Source organism: Anomaloglossus baeobatrachus, chromosome 9 (assembly GCF_048569485.1).
Source record: "Anomaloglossus baeobatrachus isolate aAnoBae1 chromosome 9, aAnoBae1.hap1, whole genome shotgun sequence".
NCBI classification, from domain to species: Eukaryota; Metazoa; Chordata; class Amphibia; order Anura; family Aromobatidae; genus Anomaloglossus; species Anomaloglossus baeobatrachus.
In genome coordinates, this window is record NC_134361.1 from 76,659,002 (window position 1) to 76,682,675 (window position 23,674).

The 23,674-nt window shown below is 44.3% G+C and overlaps 1 protein-coding gene across 6 annotated transcripts in view; it reads right to left on the reverse strand.

Annotated features, from left to right (window-relative positions):
* Positions 1-23,674, reverse strand: part of CD99L2 (CD99 molecule like 2) — a 96,944-nt gene that overhangs the window by 21,958 nt on the left and 51,312 nt on the right. For 2 of the 6 annotated variants that reach the window (XM_075323803.1, XM_075323809.1), the window contains exons 3-8: positions 21,339-21,383; positions 17,642-17,689; positions 13,831-13,875; positions 8,953-9,018; positions 6,679-6,738; positions 1,828-1,887 (exon numbers count right to left, since the gene is read on the reverse strand). In XM_075323803.1, the coding sequence (XP_075179918.1) occupies positions 1,828-1,887; positions 6,679-6,738; positions 8,953-9,018; positions 13,831-13,875; positions 17,642-17,689; positions 21,339-21,383 (324 nt within the window). The remainder of the gene's footprint in view (positions 1-1,827; positions 1,888-6,678; positions 6,739-8,952; positions 9,019-13,830; positions 13,876-17,641; positions 17,690-21,338; positions 21,384-23,674) is intronic. The other 4 variants (XM_075323807.1, XM_075323805.1, XM_075323806.1 and 1 more) reach the window with 3 other exon arrangements.

Consider the following 23,674-nt stretch of genomic DNA (forward strand, 5'->3'; position numbering starts at 1 on the left):
ATATTTTGTTGCGAATCCTTTGCAGGCAATCACTGCCTTAAGTCTGGAACCCATGGACATCACCAAACGCTGGGTTTCCTCTTTCTTAATGCTTTGCCAGGCCTTTACAGCCGCAGCCTTCAGGTCTTGCTTATTTGTGGGTCTTTCCGTCTTAAGTCTGGATTTGAGCAAGTGAAATGCATGCTCAATTGGGTTAAGATCTGGTGATTGACTTGGCCATTGCAGAATGTTCCACTTTTTTGCACTCATGAACTCCTGGGTAGCTTTGGCTGTATGCTTGGGGTCATTGTCCATCTGTACTATGAAGCGCCGTCCGATCAACTTTGCGGCATTTGGCTGAATCTGGGCTGAAAGTATATCCCGGTACACTTCAGAATTCATCCGGCTACTCTTGTCTGCTGTTATGTCATCAATAAACACAAGTGACCCAGTGCCATTGAAAGCCATGCATGCCCATGCCATCACGTTGCCTCCACCATGTTTTACAGAGGATGTGGTGTGCCTTGGATCATGTGCCGTTCCCTTTCTTCTCCAAACTTTTTTCTTCCCATCATTCTGGTACAGGTTGATCTTGGTCTCATCTGTCCATAGAATACTTTTCCAGAACTGAGCTGGCTTCATGAGGTGTTTTTCAGCAAATTTAACTCTGGCCTGTGTATTTTTGGAATTGATGAATGGTTTGCATCTAGATGTGAACCCTTTGTATTTACTTTCATGGAGTCTTCTCTTTACTGTTGACTTAGAGACAGATACACCTACTTCACTGAGAGTGTTCTGGACTTCAGTTGATGTTGTGAACGGGTTCTTCTTCACCAAAGAAAGTATGCGGCGATCATCCACCACTGTTGTCATCCGTGGACGCCCAGGCCTTTTTGAGTTCCCAAGCTCACCAGTCAATTCCTTTTTTCTCAGAATGTCCCCGACTGTTGATTTTGCTACTCCAAGCATGTCTGCTATCTCTCTGATGGATTTTTTCTTTTTTTTCAGCCTCAGGATGTTCTGCTTCACCTCAATTGAGAGTTCCTTAGACCGCATGTTGTCTGGTCACAGCAACAGCTTCCAAATGCAAAACCACACACCTGTAATCAACCCCAGACCTTTTAACTACTTCCTTGATTACAGGTTAACGAGGGAGACGCCTTCAGAGTTAATTGCAGCCCTTAGAGTCCCTTGTCCAATTACTTTTGGTCCCTTGAAAAAGAGGAGGCTATGCATTACAGAGCTATGATTCCTAAACCCTTTCTCCAATTTGGATGTGAAAACTCTCATATTGCAGCTGGGAGTGTGCACTTTCAGCCCATATTATGTATATAATTGTATTTCTGAACATGTTTTTGTAAACAGCTAAAATAACAAAACTTGTGTCACTGTCCAAATATTTCTGGACCTAACTGTATTTAAAATAGTTAGCAAATTTTGACACGCAAAGTATCAATAATTAATAAGCAATAGACAGATAAAAATAATTACGGTAATTACCCCTATACTCACCCCGTGGCCAAAAATGTCCCCAGCTGGAATTGGGTTTACCTTGCCTTCAGAAATCGTGTCCTATATAGCTCGTGTGACCACTACAGTCGATCCGTGGTGTATACCGTTGAGGTCAGTGACTGGCTGCAGAGGTCACATGGGCTATCACTGCTACAGCCAATGTAAACAGAAGACCCCAGGCAAGTATAGGCTACGTATTTTGTAGGGACTGCTGCCAGTCATCTTGGACAATCCACTCTATTAGATCATCATGGTTATTAGAAATGATGGCTAACATGGTTTCGAACTGACAGATAACATTTAGTCACTATGATCTTGTATCAGCCCATAACTTACCTCCTTTTTTTGGGTCATTTTTTGGATCTAAGGCGTCTTCCAAGGAGAAATCATGAGGGTCTTTGCAATTTAAAGAAATAAACAAAAACAAAAACTCAAAAATAAATCAAAATTGCAACAGCACAAAATCAGCTTAAAATAAATACAGAAAATGCAATTTCTGAAGGCAAAACAAGGCATGCAGACTTTAAGGGTAGTTTCATATATTAGATGGTTACTCCCATTTCTGTCTTGCATGAGATTTCAGAGAGGTCCCAGACACTTAATACTGTAAAATGCTGCAGAAAAAAAAAAACCCGCAACATGTGAACAAGCCCTCCCTTAAATTGATATAAGGAAAACAGCATAGCAAAGTGAGCGATGCCGTTTCATCAGCTTGGGACTTGAAAGGCAGAGATGGGAATAATCCTGTAGAGAATAGGAAGCTAAGCCTACCAATTTATGCAGGGCCGACATACGTGTATGAGGGGGCTCATTAGTGCAAATGCAAGCATCAATCATAAATAGCACAAAAAAAGTATAACAAGCGTGAATTAGACTGTTAATGTCACCCATCAGTCAGTGTGGAGGGTTACAGTTTCCCCCAAATCAAAATTATAAGATGCCAACTTTGTACTCCAAGACAGTGCTCAAGCAATACTCAAATACAGCTATTAGTAAATTAATGCTGCCATTCGGTGACAGTATAGTGATGGTATAGCAATAATATATGCCATCCCTTTATGATCAATCTTATCAGGTGCTCACCAATTCTGCAGCGCTGATTGATTTTAGTTTTTCGGTTTTCTTGGGGTTACTTTTTTCAAGTAAACGGAGCAGTACAACAGATGCCGACAGTCCGGTGCCGGGGAGCGCTGCTCTGAAGGCTAAACTGAGAAGGGGTATGCACAGCCTGTTGCCGGGGAGCGCTGCTCTGCATGCTAAATTAAGAAGGGGGTACACAGTCTGGCGCCAAGGAACGCTGCTCTGAAAACTAAAATTAGAAGGGAAGGCACAGTCAGGTGCCGGGTGGCGCTGCTCTAAAGGCTAAACCTAGAAGGGGATGCACAGTCGGGTGCCGGGTGGCGCTGCTCTAAAGGCTAAACCTAGAAGGGTATGTGCAGTCAGCTGCCGGGTATTGCTGCTCTGCAGGCTAAACTTAGAAGGGAGATGCACAGTCAGGTGCTGGGGAGCGCTGCTCTGCAGGCTAAATTTAGAAGGGAGTACACATCCAGATGCCGAGAAGTGCTGCTCTGAAGGCTAAATTTAAAAGGGGATGCACAGCTGGGTGCCAGGGAGTGTTGCTCTAAAGGCTAAATTTAGAAGGGGGTGCACCATCAGGTGCTGGGGAGCGCTGCTCTGCAGGCTAAGCTTAGAAGGGAGTGCACCGTTGGGTGCCGGGGAGCGCTGCTCTGTAGGCTAACATTAGAAGGGGCTAAATCAATCCCCTTCTTAGGATTAACAGTTTCTATCTTCTCAGTATCTTTAGATGAAAGGTTCTTCTAATCAATGACTATTATACACGTTTGTTCTTTTGCAATAAATTGCTCGAGCATGTTGGATTTTTTTCCGCCAATGATATAAAAAAAAAATATATCCAAAATGGATGTGTTTTTTGTTTTTATCAGTGACAAATGAGCCACTTTTATATAATGGCATGGGGGGCTTTAGTCACCACACTATTGGCAGTAAAAGTATTATTTTGTTAGACACTATTGGGGTAAGTTTACCTTCTCCGGACTAAAAACTATTAACATTTTATGATATAAGGAAGATTTTTAAGAAATGTTTTGTCAGGAATGTGTATATAATGTGCAAGAGAGCGCAACATGATGGATCCTCACAACGTGTAATGTACTCACTGTTAGGATTGCGCTCTGTTTCACAGTCCCAGTGAATACATGAGATTTGTCTACTTGTGAATACCTGCCGTATGCCTTCTCCATGGTCTCAGCTGAGAGAATACCATCAGCAAGTGATCATAAGTATCAAAATCTCCGATCTGAAGGCACCTGACTAATTCCATTCATCTTCTAGGGGATAAAGAGGAGAAGCAGAGCACTGACCACCATTGAGATGGATTAAGAACTCGACCAGCAGAGCATTGTGAACCCAAAACATCACATTTTGGGAAAACAATGTAAGGCTACTTTCACACATCAGTTTTTTTTCCATCAGGCACAATCCGTAAAAAAAACCAGATGGATCCGGGACCGGATCCGTTTTATCCCCATTGATTTGTATTAGCGCCGGATTGTGCCTGATGGCCTTGCGTTGCATCCGGCTTTTGCCGGATCCGTCGTAATTGGCTAATGCGGCGGCCGGATGGAACGTCTCTTGCGTTTTTTTTGTCAGAGCCAAAAAACGTTACATCGCGCCGGATCCGGCGTGATTTACAATGGAAGCCTAAGAACGCCAGATCTGGCGTATTGCGGCAAAAAACGGATGCGGCCGCCGGATCAGTTTTTTTTTAAATGAGCATGCTTCAATTTATTGTAAAAAAATGGATCCAGCAAAAAAAAATGGATGAAACGGATCCAAAAAACGGATGCGCCGGATCAGTTTGACGGATCAGGTATACCGGATCCGCCAGAAAAAAAAAGGATCCAGCGAATCCGTTTTTGCATATTTTGTGCCGGATCCATTGCATCAGGCACACACCGGATTGTGCCTGATGCCAAAAAACTGATGTGTGAAAGTAGCCTAAGGCTATGTGCGCACGTTGCGTAAATACATGCAGTTACGCTGCGCTTTGTAGCGCAGCGTAACTGCATGCGTCCTGCGTCCCCTGCACAGTCTGTGGAGATTGTGCAGGGGCCGTGCGCACGTGGCGTTTTAGAGCGCAGCGCTTCGGCTACTGCCGAAGCGCTGCGTAAAAAGTGACATGTCACTTCTTCCGTGCGCTTTGCCGGCAGCTCCTGCTCTGTCTGTGTGAGGAGCTGCAGGCAGAGCGCATGGAATCGGCTTCACTACGGACATTTCTGCAGCGATTTAAAGCGCACATGTGCTCTTCAGATCGCTGCAGAAATTTCTGCAGTGAACTGTACGCAACGTGTGCACATAGCCTCAGGTGGATCAATCCTACACAGTCTTCCATATGGACGTCTACTTATCCACACATTTTTCTTTACTCAAGTTCTGAAGATTTAAGGGACTGTACATGATGCGGTTTCTTACAAAAACAGCGACATATCTGTCTGTTGTGGTAATGGAGATCAGTCCTATTTATAGTAGTGTAGTGGACTTGCAATAATTGACAACATGGACAGATGTGGCTCTTTATTGGTTAAGAATAGACATGTTTCTTCGAATCCTGGTAACCCCATAAAAAGGTCCCTGTTAAAAGCAGGAGTTTGTGTTGTGTTAAAGGGAACCAACCACCAGGTTTTTGCTCTATAAACTAGAGGCAGAGCCATAATGGCGGTAGGATGCTGATTAATATGATCCCTTTAGTTGAGAAATACGAGGCTTTATTGCAGAATAATCCTTGTTCAAACCTTCAGAAATTACATCATTTGTGCACAGGTTTGAGCCTCAAGGCGGGACTTTGTGTGTTGGGCCCTCTGTAATGATTGCTCCTGATCCCTTGCCTCTTTATTTCATTTTTTATGCCGCTGCTGCCATTACTGCTGTTGGTGGCGTGTGCGCATTGCTATTCTGACGTAGTCAATAAAATGGCGCCATTATCAGCGCATGCGCATACCACGATTTCTAGCGCCATTTTACTAAGGACACTGTGGAGATTACTATGCGCGATAGCGGTGCATGTGCTCATGAAAAAATTCATTCAATCTGCGCATGCGCCATCGCAAATCATATTCGTCTGCACGGTGTCGTCAATAAAATGGTGCCGAAGATGGAGTTCCTTTCATTGGCTTATTCCGGACCCAAAAGGAATGCGCATATGTCACCAACATCGCCAATGGCGTCAGCAGCGCAAAATTTAAATGAAGGGAAAAAAAAGCAAGGCAGGGGAAGGAATCATCACAGGAGGACACAACCCACAAAGTCCTGCCCAGATGCTCAAGCCTGTGCACAAATTACATAATTTCTGAAGGTTTGAACAAGGATTATTTTGCAAAAAACACCTCGGATTTCTCAACTAATGGTATCATTTTAATCAGCATCCTAGCACCATTTTGGCTCTGCCTCTAGTTTATAGGGCAAAAACCTGCTGGATGGTTCCCTTTAAGTGTATTATTTAGGAGGCGGGAGGGGGAAGAGTTTTATAATGTGATTTTTTTTCCATCTAACCATTATTATAAATACAAAATTGAAATATTGCAATTTTCACACTAGCCACTGGAGTTTTTTTTTATATTCTAACTTTTTTCAGGAAACACCACATGTACTTAGCCACAATTAACAGTCATGTGCTAAGCTCATTGTGAGGGGATGGAGGAGAAGAGTGATCCTCTCTTGTGATTGGTAGATCCTCTGTTTTCAGCTGTGTATAGAGGTGTTACTTATTGTAATCCTGCCTCTGCTGATAATGAGACTGCTGAAAACTCTTCCTCACAGTACAGGGAGTAATATTCTAAAAGAAGCTCTAGTGGCCAGTGTGAAAAACACCAATTTAGCTTTTTTATTAATACACGTAAAACACAAAAACCTGATTTAAACAGTAGGTTACGTGACTGATGCTACATGATGACTTTGACCACAACAAAGATCGCTGTATGCATCTGCTGCTTTGCGAACCACAGCAAAATAAAATACATAACTAGTTCCAACTTTTTGCGCCTTCCTTATAGCAGTCCTTTAGGGGTCAAAATGTGACCCCACTCAGTGGCATTATGCCGAGATGTAATAGGGACATAGAATAATCTTGTGTCATGGCCAAAGTCACTAGAAAAGAAAATGCTCTAGTACCTGGTTGTTTTTTTGGCTTATTAGTTGATCCACGTGGCTTCTTAGTTGAGATAAATACATCTAGAAATGACATATATGTTATAAAACATATTATAAACTACGATGTGGGTTTGGTATAAATACATTATACAAATTGGAGTTGTAGAAAACAGTCACTTGGTAATGACAACATTTTTTTAGCAACACTCCCAAAATTTAGCAGAATAAAGACAATACAAATTGTGGTTTTTGAACCCTTATCATCTGCTTATTTCTATTATACTGTCTCATCTCTAAACACATGGAGTATGAATATCTCGAGTATTCCCTTCTCCAAGCTCTGATCCCAAAATAATAATAATAATAATAATAATAATAAAAAATAAATAAATAAATAAATAAATAAATAAATAATAGCAAATACCTCTAATTAGAAATGTAGTATAGTTCTCCTGATTAGTTATGTTGCTAACTTCATGTGCAGGGCATTGCAGTACCTTAGGTATTCATGGTTACGATCACTCCTAGCAACAGTTAGGTGTCCATGGTTATGACCATGAGCAACTAAGCTACTGCAATGCCCTGCACATGAGTTAAACAACATGGCTAGATCAGGAGAACTATACTAAATTTCATATTGGAGGTATTTCCCAATATTATTAGACCTACTACATATTAGGATAGGATGCCTGAAGATGGGAACACCTCTAAAGGGCACTTTACACGATATCGATATCGCTAGCGAGCGTGCCCGCCCCCGTTGGTTGTGCGACACAGGCAAATTGCTGCCCGTGGCGCACAACATCACTTACACCCATCACACGGACTTACCTTCCCTGCGACATCGCTGTGGCCAGCGAACCGCCTCCTTTCTAAGGGGGCGGTTCGTGCGGCGTCGCACGGCAGCCGTCCAATAGAAGCGGAGGGGCGGAGATGAGCGGGCGGAATATCCCGCCCACCTCCTTCCTTCCACATTGCCGGTGGATGCAGGTAAGGAGATGTTCCTCATTCCTGCGGTGTCACACATAGCGATGTGTGATGCCGCAGGAACGACGAACAACCAGGGGCATGCACCACCACCGATATTATGAAAAGGAGTGACATCAACGATTTTTGACGTTTTTGCGATCGTTGTCGTCGCTCCTAGATGTCACACGCTGCGATGTCACTAAAGACGTGACCCCAACTATATATCGTTAGCGATGTCGCAGCGTGTAAAGCACCCTTAACTCTTAGTAACCACTGCATTCTTTGACTCGTTAATCTGCACTACTTGGATATCTCCGAAGTGTGCTTTGTGTAGCCCTAATTTTTTTTCTCTTGCTTTTAAAACCAATAATAAAAGAAATAAAAATAGCTTATACACCTTAGCAGCAGTTAGCCTCATTCATTAATAGGACATCAGCCCAAATATATGCGCGGCAAAGCAAGCATGGGTTTTCAATAAGCGGAGGAAGTTAATCCACTGCCGGGCATGCCTTATTTCCTGTGCAAGCAAATGATTGAGCATAATAAAATCTAACATGCACAATCCTTCTGTCAGTGGTAAGATAGGACCCAGATGGTGGAAGTTTCAGCTGACATTCACCTACAGTGTATGGCCACCTTAGAAAGGAATATCAGCTTTGTTGTTAAAGTTACACATGGGAAATAGTGATGGGCGAATAGTAAACATTCGGGTTTGGATTATTCGGAACAAACCCCAAAGTAAAATTCCGATATTTGTCACGAATAATGACCCTAATACAAGTCACTGGGGAATCCGATCATTTCTCTTGAAGATTTCCCAGAAAAATGCTCGGGTTCCCCATTGACTCGCATTAGGTTTCTTATTTGTGATGAATACTGGAATAGTACTTTGGGATTTATTACGAATAATCCAAACATAAATAGTTACTATTCGCACATCACTAATGGGAAACCATTGAAAAAGAAAAAACAAAACAAACAAACCAACACTCCACCACAACCCACCTCACCCCACCACCACCACCACCACCCCCCACTCCACCACACCCCACCCACAACACATTTACATCTACGCTCTCGACCACTGGTGACATAATTGCTGGTGCCATCGATTGTCCACAAGGTCAAGTGACTACAGGTCGGAAATTCAACACTTCCAGTCCAGCTAAAACAATCAAGATGGCCGTGCTGGCTCAGGGGGTGGATTTTAGTGGTAAATAGCATTTTTTTTTCTTTAATAGAGACAGCTTCCACTAGTGAGAACATAATGGAAAACCTCTTGAAACATATAAGCACCTCTGCCCATCATACAGCTTTCAGCATTACCTGGCTTCCTTGTTGGACGTTTGGGGACTACTTTGGGAGGTTTTGTGGCATCAAAGCCGAAATCGTCTGCATAAGAAAATGAAAATTCAGATTAATATTGCATTAAACAGATATTCAGGTCCTTTATTTCCTTTGATCACATATCACCCTGATCACCTGTAGATCAGAACTTTTGGAAGAGTATCCGCTCTCATGAAGCATTACATGCAGGTTTCCTATATACTTGGTGTGACATCGGGCAGGAGCTTACACTGCACAACATGGAAACAGATCCGCAGCAGATCATCTTCACCCTCAGCTGCTGGCCGGCTTTCATTCTGGCAGCGCCGTTTGGAGCTACTAACCTGAGATCCCCACTGTGACTATTAAGAACTGATAGATTATGGGGCAGAAATCTTACAAATTTAGACAAAGTCCGTGTAACATAATTTGCTGTTCGTTTTAGTTCACCAGACTCTTACATTGCACTTTGGGTCACCCTGGACCAGAACCATTGTTTTAATTTTGCCAAGTTAAACAATATTTCTAGAGACCAAAAAAAAAAAAAAATTATGTATAGAAGCAAAAATGGATGAACTCCAAATCCAGCTGCAGGCTCTGTGCAGTAAATCCGCAGACTCATCACCGCGCTGCCGAGGCTGTAGAATATTAGATCAGTGATGCAGCTCACCTCTAAATCACAGGGGCCGGCTGCAGAGAGAAGAGAGCTGCAAAACATGGAGGAAAATCAGAGATCTGGATCACATCAGTATTTTCTGATCCAGCAGATCACTAATCGAGAAGCCATGAAGCTCCTTCATTGGTGCCAAATGCAGTTACAATCAGTGGGCTGCATTCTGGGTGTTGTAGTCGCTGCATGGCTAAAGGGGCGCCCAACGGGGGAGAACAGATTTAAAATATTAAAACTATTGACATTTTTAAAAAATTAAATATATTTAAATATATCTCCATAATCTGGACAACAGTCGGTGCTCTCCTGACAGTGTGGAGGATTAAGTGTTTTGTCCGGTGTCCAGTAGGACATTCAGATCAATCTCATAAGTGGGAAGGATTTTGATAATATCCTATTATAGAGCTGTTATTTACCAGAAAGCTCGTATAGGTTAGTAATACGGTAATATTAAACGGGAGGAAACAATAGATTTATGTAACGTGTGGCCATTACCATCTAGAAGAATGCAAAAAAAAAAAAAGAAATCTGATTTCCCAACAGCTGCTGCCCACAACTACTATAAAATAAATTCAGCTTGCAAATTAATTGTTTTGAGTAATGAAAGAGTTTGCAGTAGACACAAACTGCCAGTATCCATCGTCTTAGGGGTGCTTCACACACAGCGAGCTCGCTGCCGAGATCGCTGCTGAGTCACGCTTTTTGTGACGCAGCAGTGACCTCATTAGCGATCTCGCTGTGTGTGACACTGAGCAGCGATCTGGCCCCTGCTGCGAGATCGCTGCTCGTAACACACAGCCCTGGTTCGTTTTCTTCAAAGCCGCTCTCCCGCTGTGACACACAGATCGCTGTGTGTGACAGCGAGAGAGCGACAAATGAAGCGAGCAGAGAGCAGGAGCCGGCATCTGGCAGCTGCGGTAAGCTGTATCCAAGATAAACATCGGGTAACCAAGGTGGTTACCCGATATTTACCTTAGTTACGAGCCTCTGCAGCTCTCACGCTGCCTGTGCTGCCGGCTCCGGCTCTCTGCACATGTAGCTGCTGTACACATCGGGTTAATTAACCCGATGTGTACAGCAGCTAGGAGAGCAAGGAGCCAGCGCTAAGCAGTGTGCGCGGCTCCCTGCTCTCTGCACATGTAGCTGCATTACACATCGGGTTAATTAACCCGATGTGTACTGTAGCTATGGTAGGAGAGCAAGGAGCCAGCGCTCAGTGTGCGCGGCTCCCTGCTCCCTGCACACACAGCTGTGCGCTGGTAACTAATGTAAACATCGGGTAACCATACCCGATGTTTACCTTAGTTACCAGTCTCCGCAGCTTCCAGACGGCAGCTCCGTGCAAGCGCAGCGTCGCTTGCACGTCGCTGCTGGCTGGGGGCTGTTCACTGGTCGCTGGTGAGATCTGCCTGTTTGACAGCTCACCAGCGACCATGTAGCGATGCAGCAGCGATCCTGACCAGGTCAGATCGCTGGTCGGATCGCTGCTGCATCGCTAAGTGTGAAGGTACCCTAAGATAGGTGAGAAAAATTAATCTACACTACACAAGGCGGCAGAGGACATCTAGAGATGCACAACATGGGGCAGGTTAGTTTCCTGGCACTATGAATAATTATTACTTATAGTGCCTTTTATTCCATGGCACTCTACATGTGAAAAAGGGGCCTACATAGACAAGTACAATAATCATAAACAATAGAAGGCACAGACAGGTACAGGAAGCGAGAGGAACCTGTCCATGAGGGCTCACAGTCTACAAGGGATGGGTGAGGATACAGGAGGCAAGAGGACCTTGCCCATGAGGGCTCAGAGTCTACAAGGGAGGGGTGAGGATACAGGAGGGGGAGAGGAGCCTGCCCGTGAGGGCTCACAGTCTACAAGGGATGGGTGAGGATACAGGAGGGGGAGAGGACCCTGCCCGTGAGGGCTCACAGTCTACAAGGGATGGGTGAAGATAGAGGAGGTGAGGGCAGAATATAGTGGACTAAGGGTTACTATAGGTTGTAGGCTTGTAGGAAGAAGTGGATCTTCAGGTTCCTTTTGAAGGTTTCCATGGTAGGAAAGAGTCTGATGTGTTGGGATAGAGAGTTCCAGAGTATGGGGGAGGGGCGGGAGAAATCTTGTATATGATTGTAGGAAAAGGCGATAAGAGGGGTGTAGAAAAGGAGATCTTGTGAGGGATGGAGGTTGCGTACAGGTAAGTCCCAAGAAACTAGGTCACAGATGTAAGACACAGGTTGTGGATGGCTTTGTAGGTCATGGTTAGGGTTTTAAACTGGAGCCTTTGGGCAATGAGAAGCCTATGAAGGGATTGACAGAGAGGAGAGACTGGGGAACAGCAGAATGAGAGATGGATTAGTCGGGCGGCAAAGTTTAGGATAGATTGTAGGGGTGTGAGAGTTAAAAAGGAATGCCAGAGCATGAGGTTGCAGAAGTCCAGGCGGGAGATACTGAGGTCACACACTAGTGTTTTTGCAGATTCTTGGTTAAGGAATGTATGGATCTGGGAAATCGATAAGGCCTGTCCAGTATTACCTGAACTGCGTCAGCTCAGCAACGATATATCAATCATGTGGAAGTGCATAAGTTAGAGATACCGCCATATGTAGACATGTATCCAAGACAGAAAGCAGACAGATGTGGCACTCACCAGTCAAATTTGGAAACAAAATAATACACTTTATTCCATGTATCTGCACAACAGGTGAGAGTAAATACAAGGAAGGCAGCCATCACTTCTCCCGCCACCTGCCTTGTATTTCTTCCACCTCTCGTGCACATGGAATAATAGTGCATTTTACTGTTTCCGAAGTGGACTGGTGAGTGCCGCATCTACCCATATACTGCATGCAATATTCATCCATCGACTACTTTACACTGAGCACCGCAAGCCGGTCATAAAAGCTCGTAGCTGAATTTATCCACGTTCCATTTAATATCCCCATGAATGTAGTGATAACAATTTATTTCTCTGTATGCGTAACGCAAACATGGGATACATGGGAAAATTGTGATATATGGTCTTTTTGAGTAGTAAATTACTGATTATCAGATGCCTACCTCTCCCTATTTTATTATATATATATATATATATATATATATATATATATATATATATATATATATATATATATATATATATATATATATATTATATATATACACACATATACACATACATACATACATATACACATACAGAGCGCGAGAGAGAGCACACGATGGGGGGAAAAAAGCTCTAGCAAACAATAGTCTTAAAGGGAACCTGTCACCACTTTTTTGGTGTATAAGCTGCAGCCACCACCACCAGTCGGCTCTTATATACTGCATTCTAACATGCTGTATATAAGAGCCCAGGCTGCTGTGACAACACAAAAAAAAACCCTTTATAATACTTACCTAACAGTCGCTCTGCGGTGGATGAGGGCTTAATGGGCGTCTCCGTTCTCCCCTTTCAGCCATCTTCGGCTTCTTTCTGAACCCTGTATGCATGACATGGCTACGTCATACACACTCGCCGGTCCTGCACAGGTGCACTACAATACTTTGAGCTGCCCTGGTCAGGACCTGAATGCCGGCGAGTGTATGACGGACGCGTCATGCACCGCAGCGAGAGAAGGAGAACAAAGATGTCCGAAAGAGGCGGCTCCAGCACCGGACAACGGAGACGCCCATTAGGCCCTCATCCACTGCAGAGCGACCATTAGGTGAGTATTATAAAGTGTTTTTTATGTTCTACACAGCGGCCTGGGCTCTTATATACAGCATGTTAGAATCCTGTATATAAAAAGAGCCCGGTGGTGGTGGCCGCAGCTTATACACCAAAAAAGTGGTGACAGGTTCCCTTTAAGTCTTTTTTCATACAAAGTAAAGTGTTCACATGTTCAGGCAAATAAACGTCTTTTAAATGCTTCAGGCTTTCAAAGACACCAAGCGGTTAAAGGAAGTAACACTTCCATTCTTCTGGGGCTGACTACTAGGAAGACGCTCAGCGCTGCTGTAGATGCAGAAATCTGCAGCAGACGACTAGTTTTGCTTTCAATTTCTGCAGTGTTTGGGCGACATTCCTGAAATCACATTCACTTTAATGCTGCTGTAATGGGCTGTGGAATTTTCTCCCCATTAGCAGCAAATGTGCAACATGTGAACGAGCCCCTAACACTGCACTCACTGCACCCAAGTGCAAGATGGAAAAACATATTCTTACCTGCGCCGTGTGTTGGAACTTTAGGTGGTTTTGGATCAGGCTTTGCTATAAAATTGAAAGAAATAAAAAATGTGACCAGTTGCAAGGTTTCTGCATCAAATGTCTGGGTGTCCATTTAGTTTAGTTTTTGTCCATTTCACTTACATATACCCTGCTGTTGTACAACATTGCAGGCAAAGCTATGGCGTCTGACAGCACAACATAACTGTTCAAATCAAGCACAGGCGCTTGGCTGCTAAGGCCGGGTACACATATCCAGCTTTTCGCCGGTTTGACGGATGCGGCGCCAGTACAGTGTATGCAGTACACTGGCAGCGCAACAAGTGTCGGTCACATGCTGTCGTGACCGGAGCATGTGACCCGGAAGTTGCGGTGCTGCCATTCTACTGTATCATACTGTACTGGCATGCGCCGCATCCGTCAAACCGACGAAAAGCTCGATATGTGTACTCGGCCTAAACAATGCAATGCTCCTGCCCACCAACATATTTTCCATCCATCTTGATCCTTTGTTGGCTCATGTGAAACCAGAGCTGTTGATTAAGGAGGAAGGGGGAGGGAGATAGATGCAAAAAAGTGGGCAGGAGGAGGACTGAACTGTTTGGCCATGTCAAGGGTGCACCGCCTGTACTTGCACAAAATGAATATTCACACCAAACAGACTCACTTTAAATGGAATCTGTCAGCAGGTTTTTGCTACCTCATCTGAGGGTACTTTCACACTGGCGTTGTGTGAAATCCGCTGGGTCCGTTGCCGGGTCGTTTTGACGCATCAATTATTTTTGTGGTGTCAACAGATTCAACGGATCTGTTATTTCACAGGAATCAGTTAGCTGATTCCTGTGAAATAACGGACCCGTTGCATCCGCTCGGTGTCCGTCTAACAGAATGCGTCGGCTCTGGGGTTTTTTGGGGTTTTTTTTTTTTCAATTTTTTTCCATTCTGGGCATGCTCAGTAGAAATTAGCCGAATCCAGCAGCGAATTCCGTTGTAAAGCACTTTGCAACGGAATCCGCTACCATAGGGAGCAATTATAAGTTTTAACGGAAGCAGCGGAATCCGCTGCTCAGCGTCATTTTCACGCAAGCAATTAACATTACATGCTGCGTTGCTTCTGCTCGGCAAGCAACGCAGCGTCTGCCAACGGAAGCAACGCAGGTACTTTTGGCACAATCCGTCATCCATACAAGTCTATGGGAAACAGCAGAATCCGTTAACGGATTCCGCTGTTTTCCAAAAGGGCGGATTGTGACGGAAGGAAAAAAACGCAAATGTGTGAAAGTACCCTGAGAGCAGTGTGATGTAGGCAAAGAGGCCCTGAATCCAACGATGTATTACTTAGATTACTGGATGCAGCCACTCTGACAAAATCAGAATTTTTAGCTTTAGTCATGTAGCAGAGTCCAGAGAGCTGTCCTGCCCACACCAGGTTCTCTAGAGAGATTGTACATTGACAGGGAGGCGTCAGAGAAAGGGGCGTGCCGGACTACCAAGCACAAAACCATGTAGTCAGAGCAATATGCCGCTTAAATGCTGCTTAAATAAAATCGCCAATAAACAACAGATCTGATCTTGACAAGACCGGCATCTCTAAATTCTCTGTGTTAACCCTTGCAGCATGCTGTCTTCAGCTTACATAGCAAAAACCTGCTGACAGATTCCCTTTAAAATGTCAGTTACTGGGAAATCACAGACATGCTGGGACAAGCAGCACGAGGCTAGCAGCACACATTTACATATGCTTTGTCTAGAGGATGCTCTATTGTTCTAATGAACAATCTTTTGTGTTTAGTCAAACTGAGTCCCAGAGGGATCAACTGATCAACTCCAGAATAAAGGGAGGAAAACAAGGACCAGATATGATCACACTCAGCTGGGAATCTAGATGAATGCTTTTTTTTAATTGCAGAGCTTGCTCTAATTAAAAGGAACCTGTCACCTGCAGAAAACACTATGTACCTGCAGATATAGATTTAATCTGCAGTTAAATGATGTTTAAATCATGTTGGGCTGGTTTACTGGAGCAGCGGCTGCAAGTATAAAATTACATTATATTCTCCCAGCAGCCGCTCGCTTACAATCATTGGGGCGGTGCCAGTGGGCTGTAATATTCATTGCCCACTATATTATAAGAGCATTGTGATCACTCCCTGGCATGTTAACAGCCTGCTCGTGTGGGTGTGCGTGCGTGTCCGCAGAGTGCATGTGTGTGCGTGCAGAGCACATGGGTGCGCATACGAAGAGCGCATGTGTGCAAACTGTATGTGTGCGCAGCAGTCAGTGTACAGGGGAGGGATTACAGCACGCCCACAGTATAGCAAGCAGTGACTAACAGCTCCCTGCACCGCCCCAATGACTTCATATAGAATGGATATGAGTACGCATTTCTTTAGACTAGCACTAGCCTATCACCTCACCGCCCTGATCTAATCTAGTCCCTTTCTGCCCTTCCCAAAAATTTACTTCCAATTCTCGTCCCCTGTACCTGTATAAATTCTGGCCAATGACGGGTTCATGCAGCTGCTTTTGAATTTTTAAATCGATGGCTGTACCATATATAACAAGCTTTTCTCCCCCCCATTCACCTTTTGTGTCTCCCCTATTTCCTCATAGACTGTAGCTTACGAGCAGGGCCCTCGCTCCTCCTGGTATCTTAATTTTGTTATTTTGTATTGTCTCATATTGTCTGTACATGTCCCCTCTGATTTGTAAAGCGCTGCAGAATATGTTGGCGCTATAGAAATAAAACTGATTATTATTATTATTACTACATTTTTGCCTTGTAGCTGCTACTCCATTAATGTCATGATTTAAAGGGAACCTGTCAATAGATTTTTCCCTTATGAGCTGCAGTCACCACCAGTGATCCCCTATATACAGCATTCCAGAATACTGTGTATACGTGCCCAGGGCAATGTGTAGAACATAAAAAACACTTTTATAATACTCCTCTAGGGGGTGATCCGGTCCGATGGACATCGCTGCTCTCCAGTTTGGTGCCTTCTCTCTCCGGTCCGGTGCCTCCTCTCTGATGCGATCTCTGAGCTCCTTCTGAAGCCCATGTGCATGACGCATCCAATGTCATCCACACTGGCCGGCATTGCGTCCTGCATAGACGCACTTTGATCTGCCCTACTCAGGGTACATCAAAGTATTGTAGTGCGCATGCGCGGGCGGTCTGTAATCTTTCCTTGCACCTGTACACTACAGTACTTTGATCTGCCCTCAGCAGGGAAGATCAAAGTGCGACTGTGCAGGACCGCAATCCCGGCTTCAACTGGACAGAAGGAGGACAGAGATCGCAGCAGAGAGGGTTCACAGGACCGAGAGCAGCGACAATCATCACACCGGACCGTCCCCCCCCCCTAGCTGAGTATTCTAAAAGTATTTTTTACGTTATACAGAGCGCCTGAGCTGTTATATACAGTATTCTACAATGCTGTATATAAGGGCTCACTGGTGGCGGCCACCCGCTTATAGTGGCCAAATCTGGTGAACGGTTCCCTTTAAATACTATTTACCTGCAGATTAATCCTATCCTTGCGGGTAAATGGCATATCTGGAAGGGGATGGTACAGGTTCCCTTTAAGAGTCTGATTGCACCAACTAAATTTAGGGTCATGAAATCCAGCCTGGAATATGGCACTGCCTTTCTTCTGTCTCTGTCCCATCAGAGTTGTGCTCGGGCTGCACACATATCCTGATCCTTTTGGCCATATGGTTCTTAGCACAATATTATGGCTCCATGTGTAACACTCACATTTCTCTACTCCAATGTGAATCTTATCATTTTTTTTTTTTTTTTACTTACGCTTTTCAGTTGGGATGTCATCAAAAAAATCATCCAGACTGAAGTCATCTTGTTCAGAAAATAAAATAGAGTAACAAATGCTTATTAGGGAAATACAAAACACCTCGTTTTACACTATTCACCCAATCATGTATTTGGCAATTGCATGAAACTCCATAAAATAAAAATATGCCCTAAATCGCTCTTAAAAAGTACAAGAAGTCCCTATAATATTAAAGTATGGAAAGAGCTTCCCTCCCGGCCAATAGTGTATGTAAAAAGCCTGGAGGTGGCTGCCACACATTGCTGCAGACCCTCTACTCCCCCGCCAAACAGAGCCGGCCATAAACAGCCCTGATGTTCTGGGGGTTGTTACGCTTTCTTCAGTCAGCGTCCTTCAAGCCAGAACTTGATGCCAAAGTCATGAGACTCAATCCAAGCAGCACTTCCCCCTGTGACACCAGATTTGGCAGATTTAATACTGTGCAGAGAGCTAATAAGGAGTATCAGGACGGTCACACACTGGATGGATCATAGTCGACTAAGAAAGTAGAAGAGCTTCCAAATGCCTCCTTGTATTCTTTATCCCTGGAGAGAAGTGATGCCACAGGTGTCTGTTCGATGACTTGTCATCTTTACTTATAGAAAGGGCTCGTGCAACATATGACTTTATTTTTGGTTTGAGAGCTAACAAAAAAGTTGTATTGCATTCGGACCAAGTCTATGGGTGTGTGTGAAAAAAATAAATAAATAACTGTGCTCTGATGACATACGAGTGCCGTCCGATTTTCAATTTAGTGGAGAAAAAAAATAAATAAAAACATCGATCCAGAGTCTGATTGGCATAATCCGAACATATTTTTCAGATGGTGAAAGTATGGTCATGTGGACCCAGCCTAATAAACATGTACCAGAGTCTGACCTAACAGACATTGTTGAGGACTGGAGAAGATGACTACGGTTTGTTGTTATATGGCCATTTTAGAGCTGCGAAAATGCAGACAAGTCGCATGTATGTAGCAGACACGTGACTTGGATCAAAGTCTATGGCAAGTGGGTTGTAAAAGTTACAGAGACAGATTATTCAATCCATTTGGAAACATCTGCCAACTATTGTAGTTGCGAGGAGTCTCAATGGAACACCTTAGGCTAAGCTCACATTTCCGCTAAAATGTATCAGTCACAATCCACTGCTCTGGTAAACAACGGAATCCGTTTAGCGGATTCCGTTGTTCCCATAGACTTGTATGAGCAGCGGATTGTGACTGATGATGCTGCGTTGCACCCTCCGCCCGACTGATCAGTCGTGGAACGACTGACCGCCGGGCGGGAGGAACGCAGCCGTGTAACGTTTATTGAGCAGCGCGATCTGTCGCACACACACACACACACACACACACACACACACACACACACACACACACCTACCTGTCCCCAGCCATGCAGACCAGCACTGCCACTGACACCCTCGTCTGGCCCCGCTCGGCTCCGCCCCCTCCCACACTCCGCATGTGCACACACACACACACACACACACACACACACAACACTCACTCACCTGTCCCCAGCCATGTAGACCGCAGCACTGCCACTGACATCCTCATCGCCTGGCCCCGCCCCCCGCTCGGCTCCGCCCCCTCCCGCATTCAGCATGTATATGTATACACACACACACACACACACACACTCACCTGTCCTGCAGTCTGCAGTCCCTGAGGCACTGACGTCCTCAGTGCCACGGCCCCGCTCGGCTCCACTCCCCCCGAACTCCGCCACCTCGCGCTCCTCCCCCTGCACACAACGGAGTCCGACAAAGAATTCTGTTCTTTGTCATCCGTTGTACAGCGCATCAGTCACATGCGTCAAGCGACGCATGTGACTGATACAAAACAACAGAAATGTGAACTTAGCCTTAAAGAGGTTGGTCACTACTTTTACATTGATGGCCTGTCCTTAGGATAGATCATCAATGTCTGATTGTCAAGGGTCGACACTCCACACCACCGCCGATCAGCTGTTCCCGGTGCCAGCGGAGGCAGCCAAAAATGCTCAGTTCCGGATTTGCCACTTTAATTGCCAGATACAGCACATCCACCTCACAATCAAATCAATTGGAGGTAGATGAGCAGTACATGGCCGCGGCCATTATCAGAAGACGGGACTGCTCCAGAACGGAGCCTCCTCCGCCGCCGGGAACAGCTGATTGGCGGGGGTGCTACGGGTGTCAGACTCCGGCCAAAGGATAGGCCATCAATGTAAAAGTAATGGACAACCTCTAAGAAAATAGAAGCAAGGGCCCAAATTTCATGTGACACATCATTATGTGGCCCTAGCCTAAAAGGGTTGTTCTATTTTTGCTTTCTTTTTCTGTTAGTTGCTGCTTGGAGAAGGAAATTGAGCTGCTTCGTTCACTATTTGTCAGGACAGCAGAGAGTAAATTAGCAATGGAAATGTGAAATGTACAGTAAAAATTGCTGATTGGTAGAAGGCAGTTCTTATACACACACTATATATTAGGGAATTATTTAGGAGCGTGCTAATATGGAAGACTAAAGCCGGCCATACACAATACATAGCTGTCCTTCATCTGACAGTCATCCCGGCAGTCTCTTCCAAACACAGGACCGCTTGCTCAGCCGAACACTGTATTCTCTACAAGAAAGCCACCCACTGAGACGCCGGCGGCTCCTCTCCGGTACAACAATGCGATCAGCCGACCGAAATTAGATAGACAAGCACAATCTACAGCTTCACTGAGCATCAGTTACCCAGCGCCTCTATTCACAGACTGTTGATATCAGTGGGTTTGGACAACGTTAGTCTAATGTATATTGGGGCCTTTAAATGAAAAAAATATCACTTAACAGGTAAAAGCCTGGATATGATAGACTATGTAACAAGGAATACAGGAATATAGAAATTCAAGAGTGCTGTGGAAAACATGCAAAAATTGAGATACTTGGCACACAAAAATGGCCAGTTTAATGTGAACCCAACAGCCAACGTCAAGGCGACTTCTTAACGCTGGGTCCCTGCCTACTGGCTATATTTGTGTGCCAAGTATCTCAATTTTTGCATGTTTTCCTTAGCGGTAATGCAGGTCTATATTCCTATATTCATTGTTCCACATATCTTAGAGCTACAGAGTGAAACTCTCTTTTTGTTAATATGTTTCATGCTCAGTCTGCACCTCTTCACATTAGAAAGGTAGGATGTGCCATCAGTCTTTTTCTTAAATTGTAGACTACGATCATGATTATCGCTATCTATATCACGGAATAGGACAGATGCAGATCACAGCCGTACAGCCATCATGTCCTAACTAACACTCGGAAAGCTTCTTGTATATACTTAGCAGATATTAATAGGATTATTACCGCTATCCTAAATTGTTTCTAGCCACAGCAGACACCCACACACTGACTGAAGCACGATGAAACCCCCTCCGTACAGACTTGGCTGCCACATAGTCAATAAATCTTTTTTCTCAATGTAGCTTCAGTGTAAAATAGAGCAGCCCCTTCTTATCACCATTAATATGAATTATAGATGATGCCAACCTTCATACACGCTACTCGTACGAGCAATCTATTGCTGGGGGACTCGGCACATGGCACAAATGAGCGCAAGGAAACAAGAAGAGACAGTGGCTACAATCTGAAGAAACCAAATCAGCAATATGAGAAGTCTTTACTGCTATATATAAAAATGATCTTACCTGTATGGCGTGTTGGAATTTTAGGTGGTTTTGGTGCAGGCTTAGCTATGAGAAAAAAAAGAAAAGAAAAATCTACTTTAGTTCCAATACTTATGACCACAGAATTGTTGTTTGATGTTTATTTGGCTCCGGTCACATACAGTGGTGTTCAAAAGTGTTTGCCCCCTTCTTATTCTTTTGCATGTTAGTCACACTTACATATTCCAGATCACCAAATAAATTTAAATGTCATCCTCTTCACCCCAGGACAATTTTCCGTTTTTTGTTTTTATTTTTTCCCTCTCCTTCTTCCGAGAGCCGTACCTTTTTTAGTTTTATACAATCGACCTAGCAGGACCTGTGGGGAGGTCAAACCATGTGACCAGAAGGGGCAGAGCCTCAGCCAACAGAAAAATGTTGCTTCCTGATAACAGCTGTGTTGGCGGAAGTCCCACACCTTCTGGTCACATGGGTATGGCCTCACCACAGGTCCTGCTAGGTCGATTGTATAATACTTATGATAATTCTAACAGAGGGAGGGGATAACCATGCATACCCCCCAGATATTATCTGATCCTCAGCTGCTATTACTCAAGAAGCTGCCAATTTTATAAACTTTACTTTCCCCGATTTTAAAACCTAAACATCCGATCTGACAACTAAAGATATGTAGAGAATCAGACTGATAGTGCCAGTATAGCACTGGCTTTAGCTTATATACGAAAATCTTGGTGATTGTCTCCCTTTAAGGGGTTAACAGGCACAGGTGGATTGCGGATCCACTTGCACCTGCAAGGCACACATGTCTGCTGTACAAATCAGCAAACATGTGTAGTGATCACCATCGACTCACCGCATCCAGTAGTGATTACCCCTTCTTGATTTAGGAAATCCCGTTACATCCTCAGTTGCGAAGAGGTTTAAACAAAGCCAACAAAAAATGCAGTTTATAAATGAAGGTCTTTATTGTTTAAGGGAAAAATAAATCCAAACCTACAAGGTCTTGTGTGAAGTAGTAAGTGCCTCCTCTAAACCTAATAGCTGGTTGAGCAACCCTTTCCAGCAACAACTGCACTCAAGCGTTTGTGATAACTGTCAATGAGTCTTTTACAACGCTCTTGAGGAATTGTGGCCCACTCATCTGTGCAGAATTGTTGTAATTCAACCACATTGGAGGGTTTCCAAGTATGAATCACCTTTTTAAGGTCATGTCACAGTATCTCAAATCAGATTAAGTTTAGGACTTTGACTAGGTGACTCTAAAGTCTTAAGGCCCAGTCACACACAACGACTTACCAGCGATCCCGAAAACGATGCGACCTGATAGGGATCGCAGGTAAGTCGCTGGGAGGTCGCAGGTGAGAGGTCACACAGACAGATCTTACCAGCGATTCAGGAACAATACAGGTCGCAGTAGCGACCTGTATAACGATCTCAGTAGTCACTGTGACCCTGTCACACAGCGTCAAACACAGCGATGTGTCCTGCCCAGCAGGACATCACCTTTGAAGAAAATGACCTGGACCATTCAGCAACAACTAGAGATCTCACAGCAGGGGCCTGATCGCTGGTAAGTGTCACACATAACGAGATCGCTAACGGGATCGCTACTGCGTCACCAAAACGGTGACTCAGCTGGGATCTCGCTACCGATCTCGTTATGTGTGACAGTACCTTTAAATTTTGTTTTTGTTAAGCCATTCAGAGGTAGACTTTCTGGTATGATATGGATGATTGTACTGCTGGATAAGATAACCCAGTGTGCTTCTGCTTGAGGTCACGAACAGATGTCTGGACATTCTCCTTCAGGATTTTTTGGTAGACAGCAGAATTAATGATTCCATTTACCACAGCAAGTCTTCCAGGTCCTGAAGCAGCAAAACAACCCCAGACCATTACACTGCCACCACCATATTTTGCGGTTGGTATGGTGTTGCTTTTTGAAATGCTGGGTTACTTCTATGCCAGATACTATTGACATACACCTTCCAAAAAGTTGAACTTTTGTCTCGATAGTCCACAGAATCTTCAGCCAAAAGATCATCAAGATGTTTTCTGGCAAAACTGAGATAAGCCTTTACGTTCTTTTTACTCAACAGTGATTTTCTTCTTGGAACTCTGCCAGCATTTTTGCCCAGTTTCTCAATTATGGTGGAGTCATGAACATTGATCTTAATTGAGGCAAGTGAGGCCTGCAATTGTTTGAATGTTGTTATGGGATCTTTTGTGACCTCTGATTGCTGCGCTCTTTGGGTAATGTTGTTCAGCCTGCCCCTCCTGGAAAGGTTCTCCTGAACATAGTGTATTTCTATGTACCAGTATAATCTACTCCTGGGTTCCTTGCCTGCAAAACAGCT